The sequence below is a fragment of the Diospyros lotus genome, chromosome 14 (assembly GCF_014633365.1).
Source record: "Diospyros lotus cultivar Yz01 chromosome 14, ASM1463336v1, whole genome shotgun sequence".
In the NCBI taxonomy this organism is placed as follows: domain Eukaryota; kingdom Viridiplantae; phylum Streptophyta; class Magnoliopsida; order Ericales; family Ebenaceae; genus Diospyros; species Diospyros lotus.
Genome location: NC_068351.1, coordinates 5,080,847 through 5,104,255, shown reverse-complemented (window position 1 = coordinate 5,104,255; position 23,409 = coordinate 5,080,847). Strand labels below are relative to the sequence as shown.

Here is a 23,409-nt window from a genome sequence, read left to right as displayed (position 1 = left end):
TTGAACTTTCCTGCCACCAATAAATACTGCTTGTTCAGCAACACATACCATCACTTTACCATGATGCTAACAAATGCTTTAAATAGATACTCATATTTGCAACCAGTAAACTATCATCTTGAGTGGTGGCACCTGAAAGGGTTGGTATATTCAAGCCAGAGATGGGTCAGGGGGTGTGCTTATTTGTAACATTTTGAAGAAACTAGGAAACACCAGCTATCTAATAGAAACTGCATCATCAACCTTTTTCTGGAATTATATACATAGGTTCTGAAGCCAATTACTATGGCTAAGACAGAACAAAATCTGCGTGTTATATACAACCTAGTTCAGCTACCATTAAGTGCAGGAAGATAATTTTTAACATAGTGTATGCATCATCAATTGCAAGGCTTTTACAGAGGGCTGATAAAGTGAGGGAATTTTGCCAGTGTTACAAGGAAAATATGCAAGTTTGGTACTACAAAATCACTAAATATTTTATGTTCACTACTCTAATTTCCTTTCAACTTCCAAACCAATCTCATTGCGACGAGTAAATGGAAGCGTAAATGGTGGATTGTACTGCAAGACAGATATAGAGAAGTTATGACAATTCAAAAATAGACACTATATTCCACAGGTAAATTTTTTGTTTGAGAAAAAATTACCTGAGCAACTTCAACTGATGCACCATCTTTTATTTGAAACTGAGGGTCATTCTTTAGAGCATTTCTTAAAATTGATTCCCTACGTGTAACCTCTTCATCAGTGACAAAGCCTGGTTTAAAAATGGAACATAGCAAGAATCAAGTCATCTCTGGAACTAAAGCTATTTCATGAAGCTGACATTATTCACAAGATTACTTACCAAAAAAAAAAAGACATTTATTTACCAGATTGGGACCGCACAAATTGGTTCTTGCAACCCGATATAAAAATATGTTTCATTTACCTTGATAATTATTTCTTATCAGTTTGGCATTCTTGATTAATTCCGGCAAAAAAAGTGAAACATCTCACATGCAAAATGATGCAATAGTATAGTTATATCATCTACTTCATGGTTGCATCTACTAATTTCAACTACTAATGTACCCCATATAATGACAAAAAGAAACTCAATTTGGGATAAACTTCTCCTGTTTTAGCATAACCATCCTCTCATTTCTTAATGTAGAAATGGATACTCAACCTTGGAGATTGTGATGGAAAACTGACCGACAAAGTTCACACTGCTTCCTAGATTTTTAATGTCTAGGACTTCAAAAGTTGAAAGTCGAGGGGACCTGAAAAGGCAGTGACAGCAACAATTTTCCTTTCCACCTCTTTGATCCTCACAGATGGATCTTTGGGCAATGGCAGGTTGGAACCATATTTCGAGGGCATGACAAAAGACATCTGCCACTTGTCTTGACCTTCCTGCTGTGGAAAATTGTAAGCAGATTACATTGTGATGGAACATTAAACAAGTAAATCTTGAAAAAGAAATGTGAATCAATAAATATATGCATTCAACCTTAAATCAACTTGTTCATGTTGTAACACAGAATGGACTTTTTTGACCTTGTTTAATTATGCCATGCCTATTATCAAACCGTGATGACCAGTCAGCAACTAAATCAGGTTAGTTCATTTAATCAAATGAGTGATACAATCACATTTTTAGTCAGAACACATCACCTAGAAAGATATTACTATTATCAACCTTATCAGTATTGGCACTTTGCATTTCCTAGAACACATAAAAATTAAATAAGCACAGCAAATTAAATGGGTAAACCTCTGAAAGGGGTAAAATTGATGCCATCATTACAGCCAATGACAATAATAATCAAAAGCCTTAATCCCACTTGGTGAGGCCAGCTACATGAATTCTAGACCTCCAACCATCTCTATGCATTTCCATGTACCCTATAGTATTAAATCTTATATCATGTTTAAGAGTTTCTCACCAAGTTATTATCACGACCCCAAGGAATTCCCAAGGATATAATAGTCATATGAATTATAGGTTTCTTATTTTGATTATATTGTTATTATAGCTGTTAGTATATCCAATTGTAAGCCTATAAACAGGCTTGAGTAGTTAGAGAATGGAAGCTTAAGAATGATAATTGAATTCCATTTTCCCTCTCACTTGTTGAGCCAACTTGTTATATTTGATTTTGATGAGTAACAAAAAGAATATTTCATATAAATACGTGAATTTTAGTGCCTAAGTATTTTTAATAAATTTATAAATTATTTTTTTTATAGAAAATATATTATGTAATATGGAATACGGTGTTAAAATTATTTCTGCAAGTTATAAATAATTTTATACATTAAATGTATTAAATAGCAATATTTGTTTAAAATTATTTTCTACTGATTTAAGTTTAATATTAATTAAATAAATATTGTATAAAGTTATTTTGTTTAAATATAGATCAAAAGTCGACCCTAGGATTACCAGAGGGGTACCTATGTTGTCCAACAGTCATATTTTTGAAATTTTAGAAATATGTTAAAATAGTGTTGCCTAAGGTCAACCCTGTATCTTTCAAAGGTTGACCCTATTTCAAATCAAGGTCAACCCACAACTTTCAGAAGGTCTACCCTTGCCCCAACGGTCAGAAATTGAAGCGTTACAGTAGCGTCAAGACTTGGTATAAAACCCCCCAAGCACATCTACAATACACTTTTGCAACCCTAATGCATTGAATAGCATTCATTTGCACTCAAGTTCGTATTCAATCAATCTGAGGCTCACGAATCAACTTTCTACATTCACCACCGAGCCCCAATGTATTTGGAGAACAGATTTACAGACAATCTCCTTTTTCTCTCCAATCAAGGCTGAGGTCGATTTATTTATTTACTTACTGCCGCCTTGTAATATTATTGATTTCCATTGTTTTATTTGCATCCAAGTGTGGACAATCTGTGTAACTGTTAGATCTCTTTGCGTTGTTTGTATCAATTACCTAGATCTAGTTAAATCTAGGTGTATGTGTATGTGTATGGTTGTAGTTTCCAAGGTAAGCTAAGGGAAAACCTTGGTGATGGTTGGATCTAGTGGATCCCCAAGGATGGTTAGAGCTTGGGAGAGTGGAGTAGGTGTTTGGAATATACCGAACCACTATATATCGCCTTGTCCATCATTTATTTATATTGCTTTAATGTTCATCTTGTTGATTGCAATATCATAAGGTATAATAAAATAAATTAAATAAATAAATATTTTTGTCAAAATAAATAAGTTAACCAAAGATTGAATATTTATATATTTGTTAAAATAGATAAATAATTTTATAATATCATTCATTAAAATTGGTGGTAAGAAAAATAATAAATTTTTTAAGCACTCAATTCACCCCCCCTCCTGAGTGGCCATACCCTAAGGGACCAACATCAATTTCCCTCCATTCTCTCTCTCTCTCTCTCTCTCTCTCTCTCTGTAAATCTTCCAATTCTTGCTATTTCCCTCTCTTTTAATCTAATCTCCCTCCATTTCTTCCAAATTCCCTTCCTAAACCCTAGCCAAACATTAGGGTCGTAACAGTTCTCATTGGTCTTCCTCTCCCTGTTTTGCTATAAACATCCTGCATTTCATTACCTTGCCTCACAAGTGAGTCTATTGGTCTTCATCTCATATGTTTGAACCATCTCAGTTGCCTCACCACTCTAACTTTATTACATATAATCTCGTTTCATATTTTGTCTTTTTTTGCATGTCTTGTACATCCATCATAAAATCCTCATCCTAGTTATAGTTATATCTTGCAATGGGGATAAAATTGGCACTATAGGAAAAGGCATACATAAAGCAGAGGAGACATAATAGAAGGTGCTATTACAGTCAAAGCAATGGGGTCTATTAAAGTACCTCACTTTCAGCTTAAACAGGTTTATTGATGGACTTGCTACCTAATGCAATAGGGTTAGGATAACCTCCTAATAACATCCCACTGTCCTTTCTGTTTGTTGGAGGCTGTGCAAATTGAAACTAGGAGCACGCCATACAGTGGCGGAGCCACATACAGCCAACGGTGGGCCATTGCTCACCTTGAATTTCTCAATTTTTTCCTATTAAGGTCTCAATGACTGACATAGCATATATGCCAGCCTTAATTTGCTTAAATGTTTTTCTCTTCAGACACATATATTTGGCTATGGATTGGTTTCTTAATTACCATCTTTTGTTTTGTTTCTAGAAGCTAGCTGCTTAACCTTTATTGTCTGATTTTATGAAAAATAAAATAAGAAGACTACCTTTATAATGTAATTAGATGAGTTTAATTGAGCAGAAATACAATTACCGTAATATTACAAGCTTGTTTTCTTCATAATCTCTTTTTCCATTTTGAATGTTTTGAAGAGATTTAGGGGCTTAAGGTTGAAGCTTTTTTTGAAGAATTTAGGGACTGAATTTTGGGGCATTTTTTAAGGATTCAGTGACTGAATTTTGGGGCTATTTTGAAGGATTTATAGACTGATTTTTTGGGATTTTTTTGAAGTATTTAGGGACTAATTTTTTTTGGGCATTTTTTAGAATTTTAGAATTGCAATTTGAAGGATCCTTGAAACATATATTATTGATATGCGTACTAACAAGAATTTTGAAGTATTACGAGGCCTTAGTAATCTTACACAGAAGTTGGTAGTGACGAAAAAAAATGATGTGTATCTATTAGTTTACGAGTCATGCTATTTGTACATCATTTATGTACATCTTGGGTTACATAAAGTACATAAATGACATAAATACCCCTCGCCTCACCACCTTGGGTGAGGGCATTTTAGACATTGGTACATCATTGTGTAGCCCAAGGTGTACACAATGATGTACCAATAGCATTTTTCTTAGTTTACATACTTGTAACACTAGCATTAATTATTCTTGTTGCTACTGCTACAGTAAAAATAGTATTTTCTACCACGAAACTTGTCAAGACTCGCCTGCACAATCGAACTAGAAATCAATGGTTGAGTGACAGTTTAGTTATGTATATTGAAAATGATATATTTAATAAAATTGGTAATGATGTCATTATGTGATGTTATTAAAATATAAAAACGCGTCGAGAATAATTATAGTAATTTATTGATATATTTTTTTAGTATCATGCATGTAATTTCAAATTTTTTTTACTATTTTTATTTTTGCCCACCCAACTAAAAATTTCTGGCTCCACCACTGACACCATATAAGCATTTTGATGAGGTTGTCAAGTCCTCTATATCCCAATTTATGGAAGAGAGACAAACCTCCAACAGGCAACCAAATATCCATACAGCAGCAGGTGCAGGCATCCCCTAATAACGTAATCCCATTGTATCAGATGAGGAAAGTTACATGCAGACACAAACTTCCTACACAACTATGCACAATAACATTGCTGAGTGGATGGCTATCAAGAAAGCCACGTTTCTCCTTCACTTTTAGGAACAGCCACATAGTTTAGAAACATAAGGAGCAAGAAGGCCAAGACTGTCGAGAAGTGAAGATGAAAAAGATTGTTAGGCCGTCGAGAAGCACGACCATTTAGCTCAGAGATAAAAATTTGATGAGCCTATAAGGGCAAGAACCATAACCCTGTAGGTAACTAGTAGTGAGTCCTCAATGGTCAGGCTCAAGTCACTATAAAATGATAAGAGTTTGTCGCATTTGAAGTTGAGAAAATGCAGCCTTGAGACAATGATTTGTGAGCCCCTAAAATGCCTGCTGAAACATAGAATAATGAGCTTAATATGCCCATGAAACCAGTGACATGCCAAGTTCAGAGAAAACAAGATTCTTAGAGGAAAAGGATCCTTGCTGGAATGCAACAAGCTTCTGAAACCAATAGGCTAAAGAGCAGAGGATAGAAGTATAAAGTGCACGAGGCTAATAGTTCATAAGGCTCAGATCTAATGTATTTGTGATATTTTAGGCTGAGGGACTGCCGAGGCTTGAAGGAAAAATGAGTTTGTATGAAATTGAAGCCAATGATAAATAAGTTCAGGCAACTGCAGATTCCATTGAAATTTTAGGTCCCCACTGTCGTGTACCTAGGGTTTGCCTAGGCTTTGGATTGGAAATTGGAAAAATGAGGGGGAAATTTAGAAGAAGAATAGGGAGGATCAAAAGAACAGGAAGTGAGGGAGAGAAAGATTGAGAGAGAGAGAGAGAGAGGGAGAGAGAAGTTGGAGGAGGAAATCAGAATTGTTTCAATTGTATTCATTCATACCATGAATTATGCTAGATCAGTCTTATATACTGATCTAGATAGCAGTGATTTGGCGCGAATAGGGCTACGAAATATTCAAACCAATTATAACTGAAGGCTGCAGCCTTCTTGGTACAACTGTAAACTACTTCTAAGTACAATTGTTTCAATCCCAACTAATAGCAGATACAAATAAGAAATACATCCATTATCTATTACTACTATACCCCGGGGTCCTGACATTCCCCCACCTTAAAACATTTTTTGTCCCCAAGAAATGCCACCCTTCCACAGCTTCCAATATGCTTTTTCCTTCTCTTCCATTGCTTGGATGGTGCAATCTTGAAAAACTTTTGCAAGCCTATGGCAAGCCCTTGACTTAGGGTTTGACAATGGCTGAAATTCCAAAAGGAAATTCCATCTAGAACAGAAAGATAAGAAGAGAAGGAGAGAGAGAGAGAGAGAGAGAGAGAGAGAGCGAAGAGGGCGAGAGAGTTTGTTATTCAATCCAAAAAACCCTTTACTTCTTCTATAACAACCTACTTATTAGGCATAGCTCCCACAGTAACTAACAGTGCCTTCTCTCCAAATACATCTCCCTGCCCATTAGTTATTTAACTACCCGAGCCTTTATTACAATTATGCCCCGGGTCCTAACAAATTCTCCCCGCCCCCCATGAAATAATTCTTATCTCCAAGAATGTCAAAGAAGATTGAAAATGTGGGAAAACTGCTTCAATACATCTGGTAAGTACTCCCAAGTAGGCTGGTCTGGAGGCAAGTGACCACCGAATCAATACTTGCGTAATAGGGGTCGTACCTTGATATATCACCCTTCTATCCACAACAGCTTGGGGTTCAACTGCCACTTCATCCTCTTCGATAGTTGGTAACACCGGACTGACTTCCACTTCAGGTTCGCCCTCCAAATTAGGTAACGAGGAACTGATGGCACATGAGGGCTGACTGCATTCTTCAATGACACATGGAATACGGGGTGAATCTTAACTTCCGCAAGTAATTGCAGCCTATATGCCACCTCACCAACCTTAGCCAATATAGTATAGGGTCCGAAATACTTTGGGCCAAACTTAGACACAAAACTATTAGTGAAAGAAGGCTGTAAAAAACGTTTTACCTTAAGGAACACTTGATCTCCCACTGCAAAAGTTTGTGCACTTCTCCTTTTGTTAGCAAACTGTTCCATGCGATTTCGAGCTGTCAAGAGCTCCCTCTTCAATTTAACCAAAACCTCTCTCTGTTCCTGAAAGTAGTGCTCCACATCAGCCAAAATAGCTGAGGTCCTTGTAGTAGTTGGCAGTAGGGGTGGACAATACCCAAATAAAGCTTCAAAAGGGGAGCGCTTAATAGCTGTGTGATAGGTCGAATTATACCACCATTGGGCTAAAGACAACCACTTATGCCAACTCCTAGGCCTCACAAAACACATGCATCGGAGATAACCTTCCAAACATTGATTCATGCATTCCGTTTTCCCATCCGTCTTTGGGTGATAGGCAGTTGAGAGGTGTAGCCCCACTCCCATACTCCTAAACAGTTCCTGCCAAAAGGAACTTGTAAATATTTTATCCCTACCCGACACCACCCTCTTAGGAATTCCATGGAACTTCCCTACTGAATCCAAGAACACCCTGACCACCTCTGAAGCTAAAAAAAGGTGTGTGAGGCTAATGAAATGGGCAAACTTAGTCAACCTATCGACAATCACCAAAATTGTATCTTTACCCTCAGATTTAGGCAACCCTTCAATGAAATCCATCGAAATATCTTCCCACGCTTGCTCCGGTATGAGAAGTGGCTGTAACAACCTTGACACAACTACTATTTCATGTTTACAACGCTGGAAAATTTCACGCTGCAATACATACCTTACCACCTCCCTTTTCAGCCCTGGCCAATAGAAAAAACCCCTAATCCGATGATAAGTTGCCCGCACCCCCGAATGCCCACCTACTGCTGAATCATGCATGGCTTGCATGATTCTTGATTTTAGCTGCTCATCATTTCCAATCACAATTCTGCCCTTGTAGCAAATTACTCCATTGGTTAGTGTATAGTTCTGATTATGGGGATGGACAGCCAATTGGGGCAGTAACTCCTGCAACCAAGCTGTATTAACGTAGCTGTCCACAACCTCCTTAATCCACTCCAGAGTTACAACTGTGACAGCCTTACACGACCCCTTTTCTTCTCTTCTTGATAAGGCATCCGCCACCACATTCTCCTTCCCTTTCCTGTACTAAATTGTATAGTCCAATCCTAGGAGTTTCGAGACCCCTTTCCTTTGCAAATGGGTGTGTAGTCTTTGCTGGAGTAAGAACTGTAGACTCTCATGGTCGGTGCGAATTATAAAAGGATTGTTTTCCAAGTAGTGTCGCCACCTATCCATTGCCACTAACACTGCAATTAACTCCTTATCATATACACTCAACCCCAAATGCTTAGGAGCATGCCCTTGACAAATGTAAGCCAATGGCCGCCCCTCTTGCATCAACACCGCCCCCACCCCACTATCGCATGCATCAGTTTCCACCACAAAGGTCTTCGAGAAATCTAGTAATGCCAACACTGGAGATTGAGTCATGGCCTTTTTAAGAGCTCCAAAAGCTGCCTCCTCTCTACGATTCCAATGGAAATTATCTTTACGTAATAACTCCGTTAAAGGCAGACTGATTATCCCATAATTTTGGACAAATTTTCTGTAATATCTAGTCAATCTTAGAAACCCCCTCAATTCCTTAACAGTTGCAGGTCTTGGCTAGCTCACCATTGCTTCTATCTTCTTCGGGTCAGTGCTGACTCCATGTTCAGAAATAATATGGCCTAAGTATTCCACCTCTTTTTGGGAAAATGTACACTTAGACAACTTGACATATAATTGATTAAACCTAAGGACTTCAAAGGTTGTTCGAAGGTGGGCTAGGTGCTGGTCCAAATTTGGGCTGTAGACAAGTATGTCATCAAAGAAAACAAGTATAAATTTTCGCAAACAAGGGTTAAAATGTGGTTGGGGCATTAGTGAGGCCAAAAGGCATAACAGTGAATTCATAAAGGCCTTGATGTGTGCGAAATGTTGTCTTAGTTATGTTTGATGGGTGCATCCTGATTTGATGATAGCTTAAAGGTCTAATTTTGAAAAATGGCTTCACCATTGAGTTCATCAAGCAAATCCTCAATGATGGGTATAGGAAATTTGTTTTCAATGGTGATGGAATTTAACTGTCTATAGTCCACACGGAAATATCAAGTGCCATCCTTTTTTTAAAACAAGGAGCACTGGTGAAGCATAGGGACTGTGGCTGGGTTGAATTAGAGAATGGGCCAACATATCTTTGATTTGGTTCTCAATTTTGGTCTTCTCCATTGGTGCATAACGATAGGATCGAACATTTATAGGTTCAGCATTGGGTTTAATGTGTATGGAATGGTCAAAAGGTCTTTGGGGTGGTAGGGATGTAGGTTCTAGGAATAAGTCCTTAAATTCAATCAATAATAAGTGCAAGTTGTCACAAGTGATTACCTCATTCAGCAGTAAGTTCAACTCAGCCTCCACATTGGCTGCTTGATCCTCCACCTCCACACCTCTTAGAGAGTACAGATGGGTGATTTACCCACTGTCCTTCTGCATCAATTTCTGTAATCTCCTTCCTGAAATTAGCTTGCATTCTCCTTGTTCCAAATTCCCTCAAAGTCAACTTTCTTCCCTCAACCTCCATTGTCACCTCCAACTTATTAAAGTCAAATGTTAATGGGCTAACAGTTTTCATCAAATCGACCCCCAAGACTATGTCACATCCCCCTAACTCCAACACCCTAAGATCGGCCACAAACTCCACTCCTTGCATAACCCAAGTAAAATTATAGCACTTGTGGTGACTATACATTTATTACCATTTGTTACGGTCACCGATAGGGGGACCGTCTTTGTCATCTTACAATTGAGGCCTACTGCAGTAGCTTTATTTAGGAAGCTATGAGTGTTGCCATTGTCAATTAACACTGCTAGTCTCTTCTTTCCTACCTGGCCTTTCACCTAGATAATCCTTCCAGTGGAGCCACCTTTTAAGGCATGAAAGGAGATCTGGCCGCCTTCATCCCTGTGATCTTCTTCTCCTATACCTTCCTCCTCCACAACTTCTTCCAACAGCTCCTCCTCTGCCTCGCCGTCCTCACCCGACCCTTCCATCTTCAGCATCAATCTTCGGCATTGATGTTCAGGGCCGTATTTTTCGCCGCACTTGAAGCATAAACCCAATTGCTGCCTCTGTTCCATTGTTGAATTCTTATTACTTCCCGAGTTAATACTAGTCTTGGGTCCTCCTTAGCCAGCCACTCCCATTGTCGACTTAGAATGTTCCCTACCCCTTCCCTACTATGCCCCTGAGTGATTCCACGACCTGCTCTTCTTGAACACTGTTTCCCAGGTCAATTCTTGCAAGCGGGCCTTCTCTGCTGCTTGTTTAACTATCGCCGGCGCCAACATTTTCACCACTAATCGCAGGTCATCTTTTAGGCCACTGATAAAACTTGAAACGAAATAGGCCTCCAACAAGCTGGGATGGGTTATTCCGATCATCGCCTTTAACTCCTCGAACCTCCTTAAGTACTCCTCTACCAACCCTTGTTGCCACAGCTTATTTAATTCTTCTACTGTGTCGGTCATATTTTTTTCTTTGAATCGGCCACACAATTCCTCCGTAAAGGTTCCCCACGACACCTGTGGCCCTTCTGACTGCCTCCAATTTCGATACCAGGCGTCGACAACATCATTGAGGTATACCGCCGTCATCACCACCTTCTAATCTTCCCTTACGCGATACAATTCAAAGAACCGCTCACAGCAGCGAACCCACCACCTCAGCTTCTCCCCTTCGAAGATCAGAATATCCAATCTTGGTACGGTCGTGTGGCTATGGATTGCCAACCCCATGCTCCTACCCTGTGATTCGCATTCATAAACTCCTCGCTCGTCCGATATTCTAATTCCCTCCGGCCTAGGCAAGATTCCATCCCTCTCCGAGATTGACTCGGTTCCCAATCTTGGAGGAAATTCTCCAGCCAATTTGAACTGTGGCAATGCCGACAGCATACTGAACATACTATTGATCTTTTGGCCATAAAAATCTGCCCTTTCTTGGCCTCGTTCCAGCTCTTTGATGCTGTCTCGAATGGCCGTGACATCCTCCCTGTTCGTCGTCGCGTCCTCCTGCACACGTGTCACACTCGCCTCTAATGCCTCCATACACACCTCCATTTGTTTGAGACGAGTGCCTTCCACCATGCCAGGCGTCGGTCTTCCATCCAAAATTCCCTCACCGGAGAGCCGCCAAGGACCCACCGCTTTGATACCAAATTGTCAAGCCCTTGACCTAGGGTTTGACAATGGCTGAAATTCCGAAAGGAATTTCCGTTTAGAACAGAAAGATAAGAAGAGAAGGAGAGAGAGAGCGAAGAGGGTAGGAGAGTTTGTTATTCAATCCAAAAAACCCTTCACTTTTTCTACAACAGCCTATTTATTAGGCATAGCTCCCACAGTAACTAACAATGCCTTCCCTCCAAATACATCTCCCTACCCATTAGTTATTTAACTACCCGAGCCTTTATTACAATTATGCCCTTGATCCTAACAGCCTAACACATTGTCCATAGTTCTCTTGGACTCATCAGCTGAAATAAAATCTGAAGCAACCACTCGCTGGTTGTCATAGTGAGCAGCTGAAACCTGCTGACTACTGTTCACACCAATCTTCCCCATCACCAAAGCAGTGTTTTGCTTGACTGGCACATAGTGCCATAACTTCCCTTGAAAAATTGCATTGTCTAACTCATGCAAGACCTTGTTTCCAACCATAAAGCCTGCTTTCGGTCTTTTCTATAGCTGTCCACCAATTACATGTTGTCCCCATACTTCCTTATCAAGTCCACACACCTTCACAACATTGGAAGATATTTCAGCTGGGGATATCCCTCCAAACATACCATTTCCAACAACAGTAAGGGACTCAAATTCATTCCTAACATGATTTATAATCGGATTATCCAATGAAACAATATCCATGGCCAACATGTCAGGTTCATGGAAGCCATCTTCATAGCAGTTCTCATCTCCCATCTGATTTTTAGCTTGCATATCCACCGAATTATCAGCTTCCTTCCCTTGTAAAATGTTGTCCACATGGATCTCCTTATCCAAATTCTTTTCATCTTCGGAATTTTGAGTTACCATTGACAGGTTCGCATCAGTTGGTTCCTCAGATCCCTGTAAATTGGAAACTTGTTGAAGGACTCCAGCATCAACTTCGCATCAACTTCCTTAATATCAACTGATTTTTCAGTTGAAACCTCTTGATTCAATGCAGACAATTCAGCCATATCTATTTCATTATGTTTGCGGGAATATTCCTCTTCATGAACTTCTTTTTCAAGGGGATTGGATGGTTCCTTTGGATTTGTTGTCCCAACAACCTGATTGCTACAATTTCCCTTTAGATAATGCTTTTCACCACCAAAATTATTCCCGATATTGCAGTTATCATTCTTGTCATTGCTACCTAAATTAGAGTACTTCTTCTTCTGCCCAAAATCTAAAGTAGGCGATGAATCGGTCTCCCACAATCTTGACTTCCCCTTAGGCGGCTTCATTTTCGAGAACTCATGAGAATAAGGATTATTCAAAGGATTTAGTAGCTTCTCTATAATAATTGGATCAGAATATTCTCTGGAAAACAAACAAGCAGGTAATCTAACCTAATTTTGTCTAGCGAACATTATCATGTGCTGGTCCATCATCCAATTTCTGAATTCATCTATAATTCAGAAACCTGATTGAAACCTGCTAATTGGGTATAGCAGACGCGAATACCCAAACACTGGAGGAGTAGAACCCGCGGGAATCTCCTATTCCTCTATAATTCAATGTCGTCTGCTAATTGGGTATGGTAGGTTGTTTGAGGGACAGAACCCGCATCGGTGGGTTCGGAGGTGTGAAAAATTGTTCACCCTCTATCAAACACCAGAGAAGTAGAAGATAATGTTGGCAGCAGCCTACTTGAACAATATTGCCAATTCTTGGTTCCAAGATTGGTACGAGTCACAAGAAGTTAAAAGCTGGTCACAATTTGTGGAGGCTTTCTGTACAAGATTTGGGGATTGGAATTTGGGGGACGCTGTGGAAGAATTTAACAAGCTGAAGCAAGTTAGAAGAGTGTAGCAATATCAAGAAAGATTCGAGGAACTCAAGTCAGTGATGCGCACAATGAATCCTAGATCAAGCAAAGCATAATTCGTTTCAGGTTTTATAAGTGGGTTGAGTGATGAATTAAGGCCAACAATGAAGATACAACGGCCAAAAACGGTCAGAGAGGCAACTGAAGTTCCAAGGCTACAAGAGATGTTGGCAGAAGCTTTGATAAAGAAACAACAGCTTCCTTTTCGCAGCAACCAATTGGCTTTTAGCCGTGAGGGTACGAAAGTAGGGAAATGTGGCCAAAACATGAAGGGCAGTGTTGTTCCGCTTGTGACAAGGGAAAATCCATCATTCGAAGGCCGTTTCGGGATCTTTGAGCAACGGTGTAACACCCTAGCATCATCAAGGCGTTATGTTATATGCTAGAATTTTTTTTTTTAATGAACCATACTAAAATCCTCAACATATCTCATAAGAATAACATTCCCAAATAATATTAAAGGAAATGAAATACTAAATATGCGCGGAAGCAGGATCAGAACCTTAATAAACCTTAGTAACAAATCATAACATCCACGAGTTCATACATATTACTTAATCAGCATAATATTACAATAACTAAAATAAAGTAAATCAATTAAATAGGATAACTTGTCCTAGCCCTAGCTTAGGACCCATCACAATCTCCATCATGCTCATACCTCAATTACTCCCTTGCCTTTCCGATCGCTCAACTCGCCTGGAACGTGGAATATTCCAAGGACATACGTCCATCATTAGAAGATGAATCTTCTAGGTGAGGGTTAAAATGACAATTTTATGAATGCATGATGCAATAACGTAAATGAACACATGCCCTAGTGTAACTTCCCTAGCCTACCGGCCTAACACGGAACCTTAGGCAGAATCCCGACCTGCTTTCAGGATAATCCTAACATTGTTCCATCATTTGCCCTTAGAGAATTACGGCTACACTATTAAGGCGACATCCCAATTCCATGCACGAGTATCAATATGCCAATAATATTGTGCCATGCATAATCTATCGATGTAACAATACATGTATAAATATGAAAGGATGCTCATGTAATACATATAACTTAGCCATTATCGTGGCTATCATGCTCAACATAGACAATACATATCATGTATAAACTTTTGGGGAAAACCACTCACCTTTAAACACAAATTCGAATTTCCTCGAAAAGCCTGTTTCGCCTCGATTTGCGTGCCAAGCCTCGAAACTTGAACCAACACCCCAAACTTAGGCCCTAAGGCACCCTAAACACCATATTAAATCAGTAAACACCATCATTAATTTCTTCATATTTTTTCCTACATTTATTCCTAATTTTCTTCACTTTCCTCCTAAATAATTCCAAATTAAATATGTCCACAATGCTTTTCTCGGATTTTCCTTTACGAAAATTCATAATCTTATTCCTTCTTCTCCGGAATTTTTCTGGAATTTTCCTCAATTTCCTTATATTTTTCCAATTTTTCCTAAAACTCATTTCTCTTAAAATAATAACCCCTCAATGTCTTTCTCCAATTTTTTCTTCACAATAAGCCACAAAATAATTTTCTCAAAAAAATCAAAAAAAACTAACCTGGCACGCACCCCCACGCGCTGGCGCATGAACTGGAGCGCTGGCTGGCGCTTGACTACTACGCGGCGGTCGTCTTCTACCTTGCTCTAATCGCCGACGATGCTCCGATCTCGGATTTTCTTGCACTTCCAAAAAGCCCTTCTTTAGTCGATCATTTTGGTACCCTTCTTGGCCCGAAAGAACGATCGAAGATAACCCAAAAAGAAAAAATTCAGACTAGTCACGACCACCGCCTCGTGTCTCCGGCCTCCTTCGAAACACCCTCAAACCAACCCGAAAAAATCCCACAATCTCAAGAAACAAACCTCACGCCCTCTAGAGCAAAAGCCCTTTATCCACGACCTCTAATTTTCCTTAAAACGAGCCCAATTTCGAGCTTAAATTTCTGAAATTTTCGGTCACTTTAGATCTCTATTTATACACAAACTCGAACCACAAAACAACTAACCCCGCATAACCCAAGGCCACTAGAGTCCTCTCGTGCCCTAAATCGGTCCAAAACGCACCGAAAGTTGCCTCAAAAATTGATTTACAGAGGGTAAATTCTGGTTGCTTTCGGCCAAAAGTTTGGCCGTTTTCGACCAAGCCAAGGCTATTTGTCGGCCAAGATCGATCCTAGGGCCTTGCCCCGAGGTCCCTTGCCACTTTCTTGGGCCTCCCATGGCCGAATTCGATGACGGGATGGAGCTTGGTCGGCCATGGCTTCCAAGCTCTTTTGAAAATTACACTATCACCCCTCTTATTTTGGAATTGCATTTTGGTCCTCTCCACAAGGCCCCTGGGTTTTCCAACCTTTCTGCTAAGACCCTTACGTTCTAATTTTCTCGTTTGACGCCCGAGGTTCCAAGAAATACGTCATTTCAACCTCTCTCAGGTAATTTCAAAAATTATACTTTGGCCCGGACTTATGCTTTACTTGCAAAACCCCCTTGTTTCATCCCGAAACCACTTAAGGATTGTTTATCAGGCCCAATTTGACTCTTTTAAGGATTTCGTTTGACTTTTCGAAAGTCCTTTAGGACAATTTGGTTTTTCAGCCCGATTTGAAGCTGTACCGAAAATTGTCTCTGATCCAATTTCTCTCGATGCTAAAAAATCATTTCTTGATATGCTCAATAAGTATATACCTATTTCTTTAGGTATCTGAGCCCCCCGAGCGTTCCCTCTAGTCGATTCGGACGTTTTCTCAAGCTATTTCTTACCCAAAAGTTTTTTCGAGTATTACAAACGGAGACGGGTTAGCCTGTGTTACAAGTGTGGGGATCGATACGTACCAAGGCATCAATGTAAAAAACAACTACTAATGTTGGAAGGTGGAGAAGAAAAGCTCGCGTCTAATGATGTTCCACGTGAGGAAGAATTAGTGGTAGAAGAAGCGGAGGATGGAGCGATCTCCTTACATGCATTGAGCGAATTGGTGAACAGTAGGACTATCACGATGGAAAGGACGACAAGAAATCAGAAATTAATGGTTTTGCTCGATAGTGGCAACCCAATTTACATCTGAAGGTATAGGAGATTCCTAGGATTGAAACCTAGCTTCGATACCAATTGTCATGTACCTAAGGTTTTGATTGGAAATTGGAAGAATGAGGGGGAAATTTAGAAGAAGAATAGGGAGGATCAGAAGAACAAGAAGTGAAGGAAGGAAAGATCGAGAGAGAGAGGGAGAGAACTTAGAGGAGGAAATCATAATTGTTTCAATTGTATTCTTTTGTTTATAATTTCACACCTGTGATTGATCTCCTCTCGCAACAAACTGGCAACACTATCTAGCTTCCTATCCATTGTCAATTCTATAGATCCAACATGGATCTGCCTCTCCGTCATTGTTGTCGTCACTTGCTGCAATTGAGATTCGCTCGGCTTCATCCTAATGTTATCCGCCATTAGAATTCAAATAGCTGGTGGAATCACTGGCCGAGGAATAGCTCTGGATGATTCTACTGAGAATCGAACAACTGCTATTATCCGCCGAAATTGAGAAACGATCGTTGCAAACGCCTATAAACTCGCTTCCAAGACTTTCTATATCAAAATCAATGAAGCTGAATTCGCCTGCAAAATTTGAATACGAACCCCCGATCGCTACAATAGTTTATGAAATGGTTTCCAAATTCATCAAATCCGCTTCAACTGCACCACTCTAATCTACTTTCAAATTAGGAATTGCAACTGTAGCGACTCGGAAAAAATAGCAAAGAATCAACCTGCTGCTCCGCCTTCATAATCTATACCTTAATCACGCCAAAATCCACCATTGTAATTGATCGACTCAATTGTTTGATCAATTCTATTGCTACTTCCAGAAACTCCTACTGCCACCCGATCAGCCTCCTCTAATCTGCAATTGACCGTTGATCAAGACTAATAGCAGCATCAACTCAACGATTTCCCCATCCAAGCCAATCGTTGGGAATCACAGCTCCTGATCGCTATGGATCAACTATCACTCAAGCTGTGCTTCACTAACTCGCATTATCACCCTGTAGCGACTGTGGATTAGTGTCAGAAGTTACAAAGCAGTAGTTGAGGACCGTCGCTAGAGATTTGTTGTGATCTATCTCTACATTCCACCGCTAGGATAGACGAAATTTGCACAAGAAGAAGAAATTGAAGGCGATCTCACTATCGAGAGTCGTCTATCGCTCAACTTCCTAAATCACTTATCCATCGTCAATCACCTCCATGCATCGGAATCAAATTCCGAGAATCAATCTTCTCCTGTACTCAAAACCAATTCCGAGTCTCTAGTACTCCACGTTGCTTCGGAATTCAAGCGACTCTGCTGAATCATTTCTAGAGGTCACCTTGGTCGATTGTTACAACTTCCTAAATCCTAGCCTAGAATTAATTCTCAACGGACAAACCAACCAAGCTCGCTGGAATGCTTGAACTCGTCGATTTCATTAAATCACCAAACCCTGGGTTTAATCACTAAAATTAATTTCAGCAAACTTCAAATCGAATCGGAACCAAAGCCAGGGAACAACTACCACCCAATCACCATCCAATAGCTCTGGAACCATCGAAATTCGTTGAACTCTACTCCTTGAATAGTAAATAGGATTTGACGGAATCATAGCTAATAATCATTGGCTCTAATATCAATTGTCGTGTACCTAGGTGTGATAAATTAGAGGTAGAACTCCAACCTGAAAAGCTAACTTAACAGGTAGAGGGATCCTCCTCCTTATATATAGCCCATGTCTCATTTGTGGAGGCGATGTGGGATTCTCAACACTCCCCCCCACGTCGAAATTTCTCCAGTAACTGATACATGCCCAGATAATCGGGCAGGGTACTGGTCCATGACCATGATAGCCAAATGTTAGCTCTGATACCATATGAGAAGTTAGAGGTAGAACTCCAACCTGAAAAGCTAGCTTAAAAGGTGGAGGGATCCTCCTCTTTATATATAGTCCAGGTCTCCCTTGTGGAGGTGATGTGGGATTCTCAACACTAGGATTTGCCTAGGGTTTGGATTGGAAATTGGAAGAATGAGGGAGAAATTTAGAAGAAGAATAGGGAGGATCAGAAGAACAAGAAGTGAGGGAGAGAAAGATCGAGAGAGAGGGAGAGAATTTCGAGGAGGAAATCAGAATTGTTTCAATTCTATTCATTCATACCATGAATTATGTTGGATCAGTCTTATATACTAATCCAAATAGCAGTGATTTGGAGCCAATAGGGCTGCCAAATATTCAAATCAATTATAAATGAAGGTTGTAGCCTTCTAGGTACAACTACAAAGTACTTCTAAGTACAATTGGTTCAATCCAAACTAATAGCAGATACAAATAAGGAATACATCCATTATCTATTACTACTATACCCTGGGGTCCTGACATTCACCTATGTACGTGTTGCACAAGAATAGCTAGCATGCAGAATTGGGATTTGGAGGTAAAACTACATATGCAAGATTTCTACGGCAATTGGATTCCTAAATTACATGAGTATATTCAGAATTAACAATTTTGATCACCATCCTATAATCCAGTCACAATGATGCAACATAATGCAACAATAGGAATATTTTCGCCTTTGTTTTTAATTCTTTTCTAGTCTGGATGTGGGAAAAGAATTAACAAGTGGAATAAAAAGGGGTCCCTAGGGCCAAAGGCAAAGCTAGAAGTTTTTACCTGGGTGGGCAAAAATTAAATAGCAAAAGAAAATTTGAAATAATATAATACTAAAGAAAATATATCGATAAATTACTATAATTGTTCTCGATACGTTTTTATATCTTGATAACGTCGCATAATGACATCATTATCAATTTCATTAAATATATCATTTTCAATATACACAACTAAACTATTATTCAATCATTGATCTCTAATTTGATTGTGTAGCCGGATCTTGACAAGTCTCATGGCAGAAAATACTCTTTCTACTGTAGTAGTAGCAATAGGAAGAATTAATGCTAGTGTCACAAGTCTGTAAACTAATGGATACATATCATTTTTCTTCGTTGCTACCAACTTCTGTACAAGATCATTAAGGCCCCGTAGTCCTTAAAAATTCTTGTCAATATGCACCTCAATAATATATGTTTCAAGGCAGCAAGCTACTGTTGTCTACCTACCAAGCTACCAACAAAATCTTTGTGAATGCAAAAAAAAAAAAAACCCAAGATCTTTTAAGAATGCCTCAAAATGTAGTCCCAAAATCCTTCAAGAATCCTTCAATTGCAATTCTAAAATTCTTAAAACTTTCGCAAAAAATCAGTCCCTAAATACTTCAAAAAAATCCCAAAAAATCAGTCCATAAATCCTTCAAAATAGCCCCAAAATTCAGTCCCTGAATTCTTCAAAAAAAACCCCAACCTTAAGCCCCTAAATCCTTTAAAAAAGCCCTAAAATTCAGTTCTAAATCTCTTTAAAACATCCAAAATAGAAAAAGAGATATTGGAGAAGGAGAAAACACTACCGTCGACCAGCGTCTGATGACCAATTTTGCTTGATCAGCCACGGTGAAAGAGAATGATGAGAGACCAAAGAAGTGAAAGAGGTGGAGACTGAAAGCTTTTGAATGTCGTGTTGAATACATTTTGTGACTTTTGTCTGTTATTTCTTAAATTTCTTTTTTTAATAATTAATTTTTAACTAACTAAAAAAATAAAAATTCAAGGTGGGCAATGGCCCACCCTTGACCATATGTGGCTCCACCACTGCCTAGTGCACGAAGGTCTCCACTTTGTAAGGGTAGGGGGAGAGTCGAAGGAGGGTCATTTTTGTACATGGCATTACCCTTACTTTGAAAAGAGTATTGCCACAAAACCCATGACCTTCCAGTCATAAAGGAATAATTTTGTCATTGCTGTCAAGGCTCACCCTCAACAGGATACATAGAAAATGATGATAAAATTACATGCTTGTTGATAGTACATGCACAAAAGTGTCACCCAAGTACCCTACTCTATAAGGTGAAGATTTGTCTATTATTTGTACTATGGACACATGTTCCAAATAGGTTCCAGAAATAATCATTTTATTAAAACTAACTAATTCAACCAAAGGTACAAGGAAACTAATACAGCCACTAAACTTGATGATAGGCATGTGCGTATATATTGACAAGCTCATCCATACCTAGTGTTCTTAATAATGTAACATTCTGAGACCATATAAGGAGATTTTATTGGTAAAACTCAGTGGGAGTCTTCACAAGATTTTTACACCAAACTGTGTTTCTTGAATGAAAAAAAAAAAATGAGTCTTCTACCAAGAGATTTTGCATTTACTACAAATGGTCTGCATAGAAGGCTTACCTTCCTTGTTATCACAGGAGTTGTCATTTCCATTTTCTCTCCATCAGATTGTGTCTTACTAGTAAAAACAGGGGTAGTCATCTCCATTCTCTCCTTTGTTTTATTCTGAGAACATGTAAAAGACTAAGCGGACAATAGAGGCAGCATATGACCTGAAAGTAATTTATTTTTGTAACCTCTCTTAAGTATTTTAACTACCTTACCAAACAGGTACTCGGCTAAGACATTAAAGGATTGTGATGCACCATTGAGATCAAATCCATATTTCCCAGGCATTGTTGTCTCTGCTATAAAGTAAGGCTGTTCCAAAAGAACACAATTAATTAGAAGGCTATCCTAAAGACAAAAATGTCAAAGAGAATGTAGAGAAGCACAACTGTGAAGGAAACTTCAGACTTGAGAAGGGGGAAGGGGAAGACGTGGATGGGACTAGCATTATTCATTAGGATAACTAACAAGGACCAAAATGATCAAGAAGCAAAATAATGAGTCAAAAAATGGATATCAAGAAGTGTGATTGTATACACATAATCTTTAATAAGGAATGGAAAAGAAAGCACCAAGAATAATCTAAGCCACTTACATGCCGTAGATGCATAAAACAAAACAACCCATAGAAAATGGTACAACAAAATGAAAAATCTATAGATGCAAGACCTAGCAATTAACTGTTGGACCATATCTTAATGTGAATCTAGAAAATGATGCATCCAGTAAGGACCTGCTTACAAGCCAAAAACATGGGAAGCTTAAAAAGAGCATTTTAATTTCATAGTATGCATTTCAATTTCCTGTAAAAGATATCTAGTCCATATATAACCGGTAAGGGACCCACAGCCAACATCTCTAATACACACACACACAAAAAAAAAATAAAACAGCAGTACAAAGTGGAGGCAAACTTCTCACAAGCATAGGGAGAAGATGATCCAAATTTCAACAGTTCTACTACAAAGAAAAGGATAACTTATCTATATAAGTATTCCTAAGTGAAAATTTGCATTTGAATACTCAACAAATTGGTTGCATTCCTTTTAGATGTCTCACTAAGATTAAATACCCATTTCAAAATATACACCAAAAAAATCAAGTGATCATAATTATAAATCAGTAAAAATATAAAAGCCCCAACATTCACAAACACTTCAGTTCATACTGGTTAATCAGACTTTAGGATATTCTAAATGACATACTATTGCTAAAATGAGAATAATATTTTAATGATCAGGACTGATGATCTCAAATTTTACACCTTAGTATGAATTCAATGCACGACCAAAATCTTTTCTTTTTTTTTTCTTTTTGAAGCATTTGGTTCATCCGAAGTCTCAAGGAACCTGTATATTATAAAATTGAAATGAAAAAAGGAAGCCAATTCATACCTCAATTTCTCTTATCTCATACTGGTCTGTCCGGCTCAAAACCTTAAATTCCACTGTTTCAAGATCTGGAACTGCAAGAATAACCAACAGAACATGAAAACAAAAGCTCACCGAACCACAACAACAAACAAAGACGCTAAATATCAAACAAAACTAAAATCCACCAAAAAATATATATTTTAGAGAACAAGGAAAGGAAATAGCACCGGCCATCAAAGCTTCCTCTAAGTTCCGACTCTCGAACCTCCGCGGAAATACATATTTAACAGTTTCGGTCGCCAAATCCGTCAGAACTACAAGAAAAATCCACTTTGGAAACCAGAAAAGAAACTCAAAAATAAAATTGAAAAAAGAAAACCAGAAATCGGAGGATTAGTGAACATGTACGTCGCTGAGAGAGGGAGGATGTTTGGGCGGCCAGGGCGAGGACGAGAGAGACCCGAGCTTCAAAAGCAGACATGCCTCCTCTTCTCCTCTTTGGAGTAATACTGCTGCAGCAGATGTAGCTGCTTCTGTCAGTGATCGGAAAGCGCTTGAAATTAGGTTTCGTGGAAGTGAAAGATTGGATGATGACTGAGGGGGGTTTGCTGCTGAGAAGCATTTTGTTTGAGCTTCTCTTTTGCGGCTTCTTTTGAATTTCTGTTGATGCAATCGGAAATGGTGGTTAGATATTTCTTAAGGTCTGTTGAAGTAATAATTGGACCATTTATGGTGTTGCCTTCCCCTTTATATTCTTATTCGTTTAAGCCTTTTTATTTCTTTGTTTTTTCTTTTTCATCCCTAATAGATGCAAACTTATTTAGCATCTAAAAAATTTAGATGGTGTTCTCTTTGTATTTTATTTTTAAATTTTGAGTTTTGAGTTTTGTATTTTGAGTGTTTGTTTTGAAATTTCTGAAAACGCATTTTTTTTTGTCATTTTGAAAAATTATTTTTTAAAATTAAAAACTAAAAATGTGTTTATTTTAAAATTTTAAGAAAAATTATTTTATTCATAAAATTTAATTATTATTTAAATTAAAATAGTTTAATGCTAATATACTATTAAATACATTTTGATTTTAGTGAAATATTGTAATATTTTTTTCCCCATTACAAAAAAAATACAAACAAGAAATAAAACAGCTTTGCTAAAAAATAATAAATGGAGAAATAAAAATTAAAAATTAACTCAATAAAAATGAGAAAATATGATTGTTCATGATAAATAATATTACATCAAACACTTCAATAGTAAATGAATTACATTTACAAGTTTAAA

The 23,409-nt window shown here is 38.5% G+C and overlaps 1 protein-coding gene across 5 annotated transcripts; it reads right to left on the bottom strand.

The window, feature by feature from the left end:
• Positions 1-221: 221 nt before the first annotated feature.
• Positions 222-22,843, bottom strand: LOC127791066 (heme-binding-like protein At3g10130, chloroplastic). Of its 5 annotated transcripts, none has more exons than XM_052320810.1 (8): positions 22,536-22,842; positions 22,355-22,441; positions 22,149-22,219; positions 20,965-21,066; positions 20,767-20,871; positions 1,269-1,404; positions 651-760; positions 222-564 (listed from the first exon to the last, which is right to left on the bottom strand). In XM_052320810.1, the coding sequence occupies exons 1-8, from the start codon at positions 22,747-22,749 to the stop codon at positions 490-492; spliced, it is 900 nt and encodes a 299-aa protein (XP_052176770.1). In that variant the 5' UTR covers positions 22,750-22,842; the 3' UTR covers positions 222-489. The 5 variants fall into 5 exon arrangements, 3 of the variants coding, with proteins under 3 accessions (XP_052176770.1, XP_052176771.1, XP_052176772.1); XM_052320811.1 differs by having other exon boundaries at positions 1,269-1,401; XR_008020852.1 differs by having other exon boundaries at positions 526-564; positions 1,175-1,404; positions 22,536-22,843.
• Positions 22,844-23,409: the final 566 nt, after the last annotated feature.

Bases quoted from the DNA above. Each gene is read 5' to 3' on its own strand.
- LOC127791066 (XM_052320810.1), bottom strand. From the start codon at position 22,749: ATGCTTCTCAGCAGCAAACCCCCCTCAGTCATCATCCAATCTTTCACT. The intron at 22,220-22,354 runs GTGCTATTTCCT...TTATTCTTGCAG, and splicing joins AGAGGAAGCTTTGATGGCCG to TTCCAGATCTTGAAACAGTG. The intron at 761-1,268 runs GTCCCCTCGACT...TTTTTAAACCAG, and splicing joins TGCTGTCACTGCCTTTTCAG to GCTTTGTCACTGATGAAGAG.